The sequence below is a fragment of the Amblyraja radiata genome, chromosome 28 (assembly GCF_010909765.2).
Source record: "Amblyraja radiata isolate CabotCenter1 chromosome 28, sAmbRad1.1.pri, whole genome shotgun sequence".
Classification (NCBI taxonomy): Eukaryota; Metazoa; Chordata; class Chondrichthyes; order Rajiformes; family Rajidae; genus Amblyraja; species Amblyraja radiata.
Window position 1 is genome coordinate 12285668 of NC_045983.1, and position 13871 is coordinate 12299538.

At 40.9% G+C, this 13871-nt stretch overlaps 1 protein-coding gene across 3 annotated transcripts in view; it reads right to left on the minus strand.

Annotated features, from left to right (window-relative positions):
- tbx4 (T-box transcription factor 4) overlaps window positions 1-13871 on the minus strand; it is a 106984-nt gene that overhangs the window by 55058 nt on the left and 38055 nt on the right. For all 3 annotated transcript variants that reach the window (XM_033045805.1, XM_033045806.1, XM_033045802.1), the window contains exons 2-3: window positions 10561-10719; window positions 4172-4266 (exon numbers count right to left, since the gene is read on the minus strand). In XM_033045805.1, coding sequence (XP_032901696.1) covers window positions 4172-4266; window positions 10561-10716 — 251 coding nt within the window. In that variant the 5' untranslated portion in view covers window positions 10717-10719. The remainder of the gene's footprint in view (window positions 1-4171; window positions 4267-10560; window positions 10720-13871) is intronic.

A 13871-nucleotide genomic window follows, 5' to 3' on the forward strand; every position in this document is an offset into this window, starting at 1 on the left:
CTCTACTTCAGACACTTCACATTATGTATAGGTATTAGTTTATTATTGTCACGTGTACCAAATGTGGGTGAGTCATGCAAGCAGGTAAGCAGTGACTCCTGAATATTCACATTTTAGAGATTGATCTGTGCACATCCTGCACTGTGATATACAGGTACTCTCTCTCTCTCTCTTCCAATATTGTGAATTGTTCTGTAGCTTTTAGCTTACAGCGTTTTGCAGAAATTCTCATTTAATGATATATGTATGGTTGAACATCTCAAAGTTCCTCATGTGAGTGTTATTGGAAAAAAATGACCTTGAGGTACATTTTAGGTGAGATAGGGGCATGAGTCATCATCATCATCATCATCATCATCATCGTCATCCCATTCCCCCCCCCCCCCCTCCCTCAACAGTCATCCAAAATGCATCCTTCTGTAAAAATATATTCATGCCTATTTAGTTATGATCCCCAATAATACTTGGCTGAATGACATAAACAAGTATGAAACAACTTGTTTAAATCACACTTTTTGTGCAGGCTTTAAGTTTGCAACTGTTGATACATGCAGGTTGGTAGGTTGTAAATTGCCCTGCTGTTTGAATGAATGAATGATAGCATGTGGGGGAATACATTGGAATTGAGAAGAATAAAGTGGGATTTAGTGTGGGATTAGTTGAAGGATTGTCTGGAAATGATGGGCTGAAGGGCCTGTTTCCATGTTGTCTGTCTGTCTGCATTACTATAAAAGGTGCATTTCCATGGTACTACTTTGCATAACCCCATTTACAATAGATGTGGAATAACAATCAACTGCAGCCAGGGTAATCTGGTTCAATTCTGAAAGGGAGAACGATGAAATATTAATAGCTATTCTTTACCTTTTCACTGCATGGATCATAAATAGTGAGCAAAATTGAGCGTGAGTAAAGGAAATGAGAGTGTACATTTGGTTTGTGTTAAACTGGCAGGTTGTTTGCATCAAAATCAAGTTCACATTTCAATATCAACCTAATAACAGCAACTGACACAAAATATTAATATCTCCATAATATTTTCAATAATGTCTGGCCTGCCTTTGACTCCAGTTATAGTGGTGAATTTTTTGAAAAATTACAGAGTAAAATTCCAGTTGTTTATATATGCCGGTGGAGCTCAAAGCTTAGTTTAGTTTAAAGATACAGCTAACATAATCACCGGCTTTTCCCACCATAGTCATTCCTTCTTCTCGCTTCTCCCAATTAAAACTATCACGATAGCAATTCTCACCCTATCAGAAATATTCCTTTTGGCCAATCTATATCTTCCCCATCCTTTCTGCAACTTAAAAGTCATTTATTTAATTCTGATAAGGAGTTTTCAACCTCAAATGTTAACTCTGTTTCTCCCTCTGTAGATGTTGCCCAACTTGATGAGTGTTTTCGGCACATTGGAACATATTCCACAGTGACATCAATCAAATTTGGCCACACTCCATGAAGGAAGTTTTCCCATCTGAAGAATCTTGAACGAGGGGACACAGATTCAAGGGACAAGGGAGACTGTGTAGGACTGAAATGAGGAGAGGTTTTGTCATTCAGAGAGTGGTGAACCTTTGGACCTCTACAGAGCCAGTCGTTGATTGCATACAAAATAGTGATCAATAGATTTCTGAATGTTAAAGGAATCGAGAGACGTGGAGACTGAGCAGGAAAATAGGGTCCAGGATAGAAGATCAGCCTGACCTTTCTGAACATGAAGTAACCACAAGGGACAGGAACCATGATCACCACATTCAAGAATAGCTTCTTCCCAGTAACTTTCAGGCTCTTGAAAACAACACGACACGAACCTCAACTATCAACTTCTATGGACTGTGTCTTTGGTTGTACTATAGAGTTTGTTTTTGCACTAGGATGGCTATTGAGTATTCCGGTTATTGATTTGATGAATTTTATTGATCATGATTTTTTTAAATCTCTGGGTATTGCGTTTACGGTTCTGTTAAGCTTCTGCAAGTAAGAATTTCACTGTTCCATTATCGGTACAAATGACAATTAAACATTCTTGACACATTAACTGAGAAAGTGCGCAGGGCAATGGGTGGAACAAAAGGAATAACATATAACATATAACATATAACAATTACAGCACGGAAACAGGCCATCTCGACCCTTCTAGTCCGTGCCGAACACATAATCTCCCCTAGTCCCATATACCTGCGCTCAGACCATAACCCTCCATTCCTTTCCCATCCATATAACTATCCAATTTATTTTTAAATGATAAAAACGAACCTGCCTCCACCACCTTCACTGGAAGCTCATTCCACACAGCTACCACTCTCTGAGTAAAGAAGTTCCCCCTCATGTTACCCCTAAACTTCAGTCCCTTAATTCTCAAGTCATGTCCCCTTGTTTGAATCTTCCCTACTCTCAGTGGGAAAAGCTTTTCCACGTCAACTCTGTCTATCCCTCTCATCATTTTAAAAACCTCTATCAAGTCCCCCCTTAACCTTCTGCGCTCCAAAGAATAAAGCCCTAACTTGTTCAACCTTTCTCTGTAACTTAGTTGCTGAAACCCAGGCAACATTCTAGTAAATCTCCTCTGTACTCTCTCTATTTTGTTGACATCCTTCCTATAATTAGGCGACCAAAATTGTACACCATACTCCAGAATTGGCCTCACCAATGCCTTGTACAATTTTAACATTACATCCCAACTTCTATACTCAATGCTCTGATTTATAAAGGCCAGCACACCAAAAGCTTTCTTTACCACCCTATCTACATGAGATTCCACTTTTAGGGAACTGTGCACAGTTATTCCCAGATCCCCCTGTTCACCTACATTCTTCAATTCCCTACCATTTACCATGTACGTCCTATTTTGATTTGTCCTGCCAAGATGTAGCACCTCACACTTATCCGCATTAAACTCCATCTGCCATCTTTCAGCCCACTCTTCCAACTGGCATAAATCTCTCTGTAGACTTTGAAACTCTACTTCATTACCCGCAACCCCACCTATCTTAGTATCATCTGCATACTTACTAATCCAATTTACCACATCATCGTCCAGATCATTGATGTACATGACAAACAACAGTGGACCCAACACAGATCCCTGTGGCACCCCACTCGTCACTGGCCTCCAACCTGACAAACAACCATCCACCATTACTCTCTGGCATCTCCCATTCAGCCACTGTTGAATCCATCTTGCTACTCCACCATTAATACCCAACCATTGAACCTTCTTAACCAACCTTCCATGAGGAACCTTGTCAAAGGCCTTACTGAAGTCCATATACACAACATCCACTGCTTTACCCTCATCAATTTCCCGAGTAACATCTTCAAAAAATTCAAGAAGATTAGTTAAACATGACCTTCCAGGCACAAATCCATGTTGACTGTTCCTAATCAGACCCTGTTTATCCAGATGCTTATATATATTATCTCTAAGTATTCTTTCCATTAATTTGCCCACCACTGATGTCAAATATTGTCCATTGACACCTATCAGTAATTCGATGAAATGATGGAATTGAATAGCTTCTTTGTGCAATGTGATGCTTGTATTGTGAAGTCTGGGTTATGTTGTACAGTCTGCTCCATAGGGATGTTCACAGCAGACCACATTATACAAATGGAAGGAGGGGGGAAATCCTTCAGCATAATCCATATACCCACCACCCAGAGATTTGGGTTACATCAACCTATCTCACTGCGCTAGTGATCATGCATTCTAAACTAATCCATTGAATGAGAAAAGATAATATTTGTAAACTTATAGTTCTGAGATTGCAGTATTAACGAGTCACACAAGGGGACCTTTAAGCAATACCTGTGTCAGCTCCTTGAAATAATTATCCATTTAATCCCACTTGCCTGTTCTTTGCCTACAGTGCAGCTAACATTCTCACTTTAGAAGATTTATCCATTTCCCTTATGAATGCTAATTAAATCTACACCCATCACCCCCTCTAATGACACATTCAGATAAGAACTTCCCACATAAAACAACATATTCCTCAAGTCACCATTGGGTTTTATTCTTGTGATTAATTTAAACAAACTAGCAGCAAAATTGCACATGTAACAGAATCCCAAAGCAGCAGAAAAATAATGCATGTTGTTCCATGAAACAATCCAAATCAATTTGTAGGGAAATGTCCGGCTAATCTCATTTACACAATAAACCTACCTGCCAGCCTTGGTGATGATCATTTCTGTTCCAGCTTCGTGAAATTTCTTCCAAAGCTCCTTTTCATGCAGATAAACCTTGATGTTCTCGATGCTCTGGAAGTGAAAGGGTCTGTTTAGTACTGTGAACATTTTGTGTAACAACAATATTTCCAATGGTAATAGACTTAACTTTCCAAAAAATCTGTAATCAATGAATAGAATGGCTGATAAAATCTCATTGGATTGGTTGTTCACCAATGGTTGTACAATACTCAATTGCTCCTCAGAAATACTCAGCAAGATCTGGACAGTATTCAGACAAAGGCTGATAGGTGTCAATGGACATTCATACCACATTCATGCCAAGCAATGCCATTGAGGAAATGGCTCTTACCATTGAGTAAAGAGCCAAACCGTTTATATATTCAATATTTAACGGTTCCCCAATCTTGGGAGTCACCATTCACTAAATACTCAGTTAGACCTGCCATCGGAATACTGTGGCTGTAAGAGTAGATCAGAGGTTGGGTATCATGGTGCAAATACAGTGATGGCATAGGGGATCAGCTAGTGTGGTTGCTGCCTCACAGTGCCAGAGAACCAAATTTGATCTTGATCTCAGGTGCGGTCTGTGTAGAGTTTGCAGATTCTACCTCAGACTGCATGGGTTTTCTCCCGGCACTCTTTCCTCACACATCCCAAAGACGTGCAGGTTTGTAAATTAATTGGCCTCTGTTAATTGCTTCTATTGTGTAAGTAGTGGATGCCAAAGTAGGAGAAGATAGAACGAGTGTAAACAGGTGATTGATGGTCGGCGAGGACTCAATGGGCCAAAGGGCCTGTATCCATGCTGTATCCATGCTGTATCCATGCTGTATCTATGCTGTATTTTTCAATCAATCAATCAAAACTAAATCACATCCTAGCACCATAAAGATTTTCTGATATCTTTAAAGCACGTCAGGACGGTGATGGGATATTTTCCAAGTGCCTGGATGAGTGCAGTTTCAGAAACTCTTAAAAACTAAAAAATATTCAAGACAAAGTAGCACACTTGATTGGCACCATCCATCATGACCACACTGTGGTTGCAATGCGGGGCCATTTTACAAAATGCACTGGAATTCCTTCCTGATATTATTCCAACTGCACCTTCTTAACTCATGACCACTGCCATCATGTAGGACAAGGGCATCAGGTGCACTGGAACCTCACCACCAGCAAGTTCTCCTCCAATTCACACTGTGCTGATCTGGAGGTATACCATTGGTCCTCCTTTGTTGCTGGGTCTAAATCATTGGACTCCTTCCCAATGGTTTTGTGGGAATATCTTCACCAGTTCAAACATTCAACAGAGGGACCACCACCTTCTCAATGATCATTAGGGTTGGCCAAATGATAGCCACGGTGTGAATAATGATTACATTTTACAAAAATAGAAAGTAATTTCTAATTGATAAATAATAATTTATCAATAACAATAAAGGATTCCTGGGAAAATTAGATCAACTCCATAGCAGAAAATTACCAATAAATGCCCTTTCTAGTTTGATGCCCAATGCACCAAAGACTTTCAAGACCTTGGCTCTTTGAAGAAATTAATTTTACTCCTTGTTCTTGATACTTATTAAAGCATAAACAGTCAGAACCTATTACCCAGGGTGGAAATGTCAAAGACTAAAGGTTATAGCTTTAAGGTGAGAGGGGCAAAGTTGAAGGAGATATGTGGGTCATGTGTGTTTTACACAGATAATGCTGGGTGCTGCAGGGGTGGTGGTGGAGGCAGATATGATAGGAGCATGTAGTGGCTTTTAGATGAGCACATGGATATACAAGGAATGGGGTGTTTATGGATCACATGCAGGCAGAGGAATCTTCTTGTCATGTTTGGCCCAGACATTGTGGGCTAAAGGGCCTGCTCATGTGCTGTACTTTTCTATGTTGGTTTTGGGAATGAAAAATTGTGGCAAAGATTTAACCTGAGACAGCAACAATATTCATAAAAAGGGGAATTAAGGTACAGCACATCCATGATCTAATTCAATGGTGGAAGTGGGGTTTAGGAACCCAATATCCTTCTTTTTCCCATTCTTTATATGTATCAATAGTAGGAAATGTAAATGAGGCAGGTCAGAGGAGTGTATATGTATGGTCAGGGACAAAAACTATGGGAGAATACAAACAAGTTTCACAAAATGCATCACTCAGAAGTCAGAACATAAAATACATAATTTATTACTCATTAACATGAACCCTGTTGAAAAATCTGAATGATAATATGCAATATTTTCCATATAAAAATAGATTTTTGTCTCGTACTCTGGGCATATTTCCGGTGTGGTTGTGGAGTAAACACGTACTTGTGGTGAGTAGTAAAATGGAGAAACAAGTAACTGCAGACGCTGGTTTACAAAAAATGGCACAAAGTGCTGGAGTATCTCAACAGTTCAGATAATATCTCTGGAGAATATGGATTGGTGATGTTTCAGATTGGGACTCCTTCACACTCATTGTTGTGGGGGGAGGGAAAAAAATGGAAGAGAGGAGAGGCAATACAAAACTCGGCGACAAACGATGTGAGATAAAAATAGAGGTGAGATAAACAATTGTGAAACCAGAGGAAGGAATATGGGGGAAGGGAAGAAATGGGTGGAGTCCAGGTGAGGCACAGGGGAGAGAGAGGGGGAGAAGGAAGGTGTGAGGGGGGTGGGGGAGGGGGGGGGGGGAGGGGGAGAGTTGTAGTTGGTTATCCAAACTTGGAAAATTCAATGTTAATACCATTTTTGCCGAACAGTCACAGTTAATCTGTAAAGGGCTGTTGGATCCCCCAGATGCCAACTATTTTAACTCCCAATTCCAATATCGTCCATTCTTTCTTGGGACTTCTCCATTGCAAGGGTTAGGCTACATGCAAACTGAAGGCACAACACCTCATATCCTGCTTGGGTGCCTTACAACTTAACAGTATGAACATTGAATTCTCCAATTTTTGGTAACTGAGCTACGATTGCCTCCTCATCCTCCCCCCGCCCAATACTCCCTCCACCCTTCCCCCCTCCCCGCCCAATACTCCCCCCCCCCCCCCCCCTCTCCCCCCCCCCCCCCCTGTTCCCAGTGCTACACCAGGACTTGCACCCATTTATCTCCACCCCTTCCACTTATATTTCTTTCTCTGGCTGCACAATTTGTACATCTTCTATCCTTATCTCACACGTTTTATCTTTTCATCTGTGGCCTTTGTACAACCATCTGCCTGTCAACTCCTCACCTGGATCCACTTATCACTCACCAGGCTTTTTCTGCCTCTCCTCTCTTCCAGCTTTTCCCCCTTCCCACCATTCCCCTTCCCACCGTTCCAACCCAAAACATCACCTATTGGTGTTCTCCAGAGATGCTGCCTGATTCTCCGAGTTACTCTAGAACTTTGTGTCTTTTCTCGTGGTGATTATATTTGTTCAATCACTAGGCCATTGGTATCAAACATGATTTTAAATATATTTTGTATCTCTGCCATGTGATTTGGCGCAAAGTTGTTGACAGGCTGACCTTTCACCTCCAGGACCAATGTGTAAACTCAGCTCTCATTGGTGGCTGGAAAAATAAGTTGAGACCTTTTTCAAGCACACGGTAGGGACTTTAAGTCACATTCACAACAAGTAGCCATTAACGTGGTGGATTGAGGTAATGTGGTGGGTATGCAAGGGACTGAATAAGTGCATCATTTTAACATCAGATGAAAACATTTCAAATATATCATTGTGCAGAACTGATACATAAAGTAGGAGATCGTCACCAGCAAAGTAATGTAATTTCATAGTTAGTCATCTAGAGTAATTCCTAAAAATCCTTTTTTTAATTGAATTATTTTATGTTATAATGAGCAAAGTCCAAAGGGACCAGGTTTTTAAAGCTTCTCACTCAGGTTAAACATTTCCAGTCTGCCCAGTGCCAAGAGTATTTTAATAGGTTTTATCATGTATTTGAAATATTACCCCATGGTTTCCTAATATTTTAACAAAGCCAAAACACGAGGTGCAGGAGGCCAGGCAGCATCTGTGGAGGGAATGGGAAAAAAATGTTTTGGGTCGGGACCCTTCTTCAGACTGATTATATCCTAGGCGAGGGGGTGGGATTACAATCAGTCTGAAGAAGGATCCTGACCTGAAATGTTGTCTGTTCTTACCCTCCACATCTGCTGCCAAACCCGCTGAGTTACTACAGCAATTTTGTGTTTAGCTCAAGTTTCCAGCATCTGCTGTTTCTTGCGTCCTATTGGGTTATTGATTCAAGTTCTATTTCAGCAAAGTTAACTGTATGTTAAATTCATAAAATAAATATCTGCATATTTTCCCTCACTATAAATTGGGGTTGGCAGGGGCCATGTTATGCCATGGTGATGTAACCCTTAAGCAATAAATGTTTCTGTTGGTCATCAGTGATACCCCTGTGACAGAACCTTGAGCTAAACCTCTAAAATAGCATTTGGTTCATCATCATCGACATCTTCAACATCTTAAAAAATAAAATAACCATATCCTAAATCAACTCTATTGTTCTAAAAATTCTCCCAAGCCTTACCTTAACATAAATTGCTTTCTTGTTACAAAATTCAAAATTAATATTGTGAAAACAGGAGCATGTCTCCTGGAGGTGTGTACTGGCCTCCTTTATCCCGATCATAAAATATGTTTATGGAAGAAACCAGTAATGTTCAACTTGAAAGAACATCTCGTCCAGTCTCACAGTTTGCAGCATGCGTCGCCAGATACTCAAGATGCTTGCCAGTTCAGGGCTGGACCCAAACAAATATAGGTGGGGAATTAAGGGAGGCGACTGCTAAAGAAGTTGATATTAAGGATGATTAATATGATGGTGAAGAATTAAATAGCATTGATTAGTTTAGAGGAGAATAATTGTGTGGAAGATGAGATGACTCACAGTCCATTCGCCAAAGGTAGAGGCTACATTAGAGTCATTGAGTGAACCAGGTGCTTTGGCCCAGTTTGACCGTGCCGACCAAGACTGGGTAAGGACAATAGATTTCTATGTTAGTCCCACCAGCCCAGATTTGGCCCATATTCCTCTGAACCTTTCCTATCTATGTATCCGCCCAAATGTCTAGTAAATTCTGCTACAGTACCTGCCTTAACTACCTTCTCGGGCAGCTCGTTCCATATACCACCATCCTCTGTGTGAAAGACAGGTGCAGAAGAGGGACCAAAAAGTGGTGAAGTTGCTTTTTGGAAATGGAGACTTTTGTATCGGGGAGTAAAGCACAAAATGCTGGAAACACTCACCTGGTCAGACAGCAGCTGTGGAAAGAGAAAAAATAATGTTTTGGGTCCTAGACTCTCCATCAGAACTGGAGTCTCCAGCATTCATTTTGTTTTTGTTGCTTAATCATTGGGTCTGCGAATGCTTCAAGTATAAAGTCCTCAAATTTGATGCCAAATGTATCCTTCCATGAACTTGCCCCTCCTGACCTCCTGACTTCCTCCAGTTAGCATTGAGAACATTCTGTTTTCTTCTGCACCCTTTGTATCCCTAGTGAAGACCAGATCGCTGAAGTGATCTCATTGTTTACCGAGCAGTTTGGTTAATCGATTAATGAGGGACCTTGTGTAGAGCGAAACAAAGGGTTAATTCGGCTGCAAGGTAATCTATTAGTGATATTAACTCAGTTTTCCTCTTTCCACACACACTGCCTGATGTTCTGGGCATTTCCAGCTTTCTCCTTTTGTTGACATGAGGCTGCAGATACTGGCATCTTGAGCTAGTAGGCAGCCCATTGGTAACGTCAGGGGTGCAGGTTACAAAAGCATGAGATTTTCACAACAGATGATAATAAGCAAGTGAGTTCCAAAGATGAGAGGGGTGGTTTTGGTGACTGATAGAATGAAGATTTGAAGCTCAGATTGAAGTTTGCCAATGCATTGTCCCATACCAACAGATTCAGGAAGAGCTACTTTCCTGAAATTATTAGGTTCTTGAACCTACCTGCACAACCCTAACCTTACCTTGACAACCTAACACTATTGACCACCACTTGCACAACCATGGACTTGCTTTTCTTCTGATTGTGTTTTGCACTAATTTATTTGCAGTCCTTTCTTTGTCGTTATGCTGTCTTGCAGGATTTTATAAGTAATTTATATATAATGTGTATTTTGGTGTGTCTGAATCTGTGTGTCTGTGATGCTGCTGCTGCTGCAAGCAAACGTTTCATTATTCCCGTTCCTCTGTACTTGTGCATATGGTGATAAACTCATCTTGATGTGTTATGTCCACAGCATCCACAAAGGAGAAGGGAATCGAGGCAGAATCATTATTGGGGTGAACAGGGTGGGTTGTCAATTCCAAATAATCCTATGTTATTCTGCGTCACAGGTAAAGATGACGCTTTCTTACCTGGTCGGGGTCCTGTCCCTGTGGGCTGCCTGGAGACATGCTACTGGCCCCTGGAGCTCCGTGCCCTGGTGACTGCACATTGTGTTCCTGGTGTCCATCCACCTGAGCTGCTGGATAGCTCTCTTCACTTTCTGCAGCACTCTTTTCTTGCAGCATCTCCTAATGAAACAGTGCAGATATACTCAACATAGGACATTATGAATATGAACTTTGGCTGCAATGACCAAGTGAAACTCTAGGTGGTAATTAGCGGGTTTTACCAATAACATGCATGACGAGCCAATAAATCCTATGTTTGTTTCTGTTATCATCACTTTCGATCGGCGATCACCGATTCACATGAGCTGGATGACACTTAATTTGGTTCCACACCCAGATGTTTATTTAATCATCTATGAGTTTAGAGATGGAAGGTCAGCTACACTAGTGTGTCTGCGCTTAGGCGGGTATCAGTTAGACTGTAAGGCGTTCGAGAATATACCAAGCCTTCATTCTGAAGAAAGGTCCCAACACGAAACATCACCCATCCTTTTTCTCCAGGGATGCTGCCTGACCCTCCGAGATACTCCAGCACTCTGTGTCAACAGTAACTTCGGTATATATCAGTATCTGCTGTTCCTTTCTACACAGTATAGCAAGCCTGTCTGTTTAGAGTTCACACATCAACTGCCTTGAAGACTTAAGTCCCTGGTCTTATCAAGTAGAATAGAGATCAATGTGGCAGAGGAGCAAATGATGCCTACGCTAAAAGATTTGATTTCAGGCTCTACAATGCTCAACCTTATTTCCCAGCAAAAATATAGTTCCACTTTCATTTGATGTTCAAGCTCAAGTGCACTTCCCTCTCATAAAATCTATTCCACATTCCTTGTCCTCAGGAAATACAACCTTTTCCATTACGTAAACTTGTTTGAAGCTTACAGATTTTTCACCTGACCGATTTACTCTTTGGTTTATTGCTCAAGTTACACAGTGCATTTACGTCAAATCACTTTTGAAATTCTGAGCCAAATCTCTCCGCAGTCACCATTCACGAGAGGCAGCACTAGAGTTGTTCATTCCAATTTTCAGTTGGCTGTCCTAATGTTGAAGGCACTCCCTCCTGATGTTCTTTAGATTCACGTCAGTAGATAAACATACTGAAGGGACCTAACACCTAATCTATGTTATGTTAGCTCATTGGCCCAGGAGAAGCAACCTACAGTTCCCATCTCAGCATTCCATGAGTGACTTACAAGTGTCCACATTGTTGTTGTACCCAACAATTACTATCTCTGATAAAGTTAATGAACAAAATGAATACACTGTAAATCACGTTTTTTTTTATAGTACTGGTACTTTAATGCATCAAATTTACACTTCCTGAAAAGGTCATGAAAACAGTCAACATTCTTCCTTGTAGGCAATCCTTCGGGATTAAGGATGGCTTTCATCCACTCTAGTTCTGTGGTTTCTGAGGTGACTAGGAGCCTAATGCTGGCGCCACAGAACCTATTTCCTAGAATAGAAAAGTCATAGACTCAAGTGTATAGCTTTAAGGTGACAGGAGCATAGTGAAAAGAAAATGTGCGGGCCACGTTTTTTTACACAGGGAGCGGTGGGTGCCTGGAGTGCATTGCCATGTGGTGGAGGCAGATACATTTGTGGCATTTGAGATGTTTTGAAATAGGCTCATGGATATGCAGGGAATTGAGGGATATGGATCACCTGCAGGTTGAGGAGATTAGTTTAACTTGGCATTGTGTTTGACACAGACATTGTTGGACGAAGGGCATGTTCCTGTACTGTACTGTTCTATGTTCTATGAAAATGTATAGCTCTCAATGACTTATTGCTGGCTTATCAACTAATAGTTTTAAAAGTATTATTTATGAATTATTCTTGCCATTGATAGAAAATTTAATCTTTGTGTGACATCCATCAATAATTTGTTCAATTCTAATGTTTTTGAGATTTGTGCAGGATGATACGGTAATTATCTCCCTCTCTCTTCCTTATATGATCAAACTTTGAATCCCCCTGATTTCAGAATTATGCCTGGGGGTTCAGCATATGGAAAACTTCAAGCACCAGATTGACTCGCCACCAAACCACCACCTGAAATCTAACTGAACTAAATGTAACTACTAACTAAAATGTGTTGACTGCTCCATGTGTGGATTGTCCATTGTCCCGGAGGCCTGAGCTGATAAATTGAGCTTGGCCTGAGATAACTGAAAGCAGATTCAATTGTAACTTGCAAAAGGAAATTAGATATGTATTCAAGAAAGAGAAATTAGCGGGGTTATGAGAATAGGGCAGGTGGATTAAACAGAGAGCTGTCAACAACATTCTACTCTATCCCAACTCCCACTCTGATGCCTCAATTTCTCACTCTACTCCCACACTGACACCTTAATTCCCCTTCCTACCCCCATTCTGACATTTTAATTCACCATCCCACTCCTACTCTTGCTACTTAATTCGGCATCCCAGAAGTAATCATATGTCCCTGACATCCGCCCGCTGGTCTCTCCCATGAAGTTTAGCATAGGTTGGAACAGTAGCATCTCATCTTCTCACAGGGTGCATTGCAGCCCTGCAGATGTAACCAATGAAACCGCTGGTGGATGGAAATTTCAAGCATGAATGCAAGGCTGAAGCCGAGTTTAACTCTGATCTATCAAAGTGTAGATTCAATTACAAAAGTGCAGCTGGACGTGCCGGAGACCATATGACAATGCTCTTCTCCAGGAATCGGACATGCTGGAGATCTGGGCTTCCTTTGGAACATTGGTTTTATAATACCATATCTTTGAATATGATGGCCTCAAAATATAATGTAAACCAGTATATTTTCTTTACAAGTTTTTGCCCGCATATAGTGTTGGAAATCGATTTTGAAGTGTTGACATTCAGTCTCGTGTTGGTTGTAGGATCTGACCATTGGCTGGACTTTGCAGGGAGTTCCTGTTCATCATCTTTTTGGTACTCTGTCCATAAGAAAACTATATTTGTAGAATCATATCATTGTTATTAACCTGAAGTAGGACACTTGGCTCTTTGAGTCTGCCACTTAGGGCGATCCCACAAGCAATTTATAAATACCTCTATTCATTTTTTAAATGTGTGCGGTCGGGAAGATACAATGATTGTATTCCATTGTATGATTGAAACCTGCACGTGTTGGTGCCTGAAACGGATTCCAAAAGCATTGTGTACTCAATCCCCACTCTAAACATTTGAACACCTTATCTAACCTGGCACTTCTATTTACAGTAGTACAGACTGAATCTCTGGTGTTGGACAGATGATTGAGCCATTATACTGAG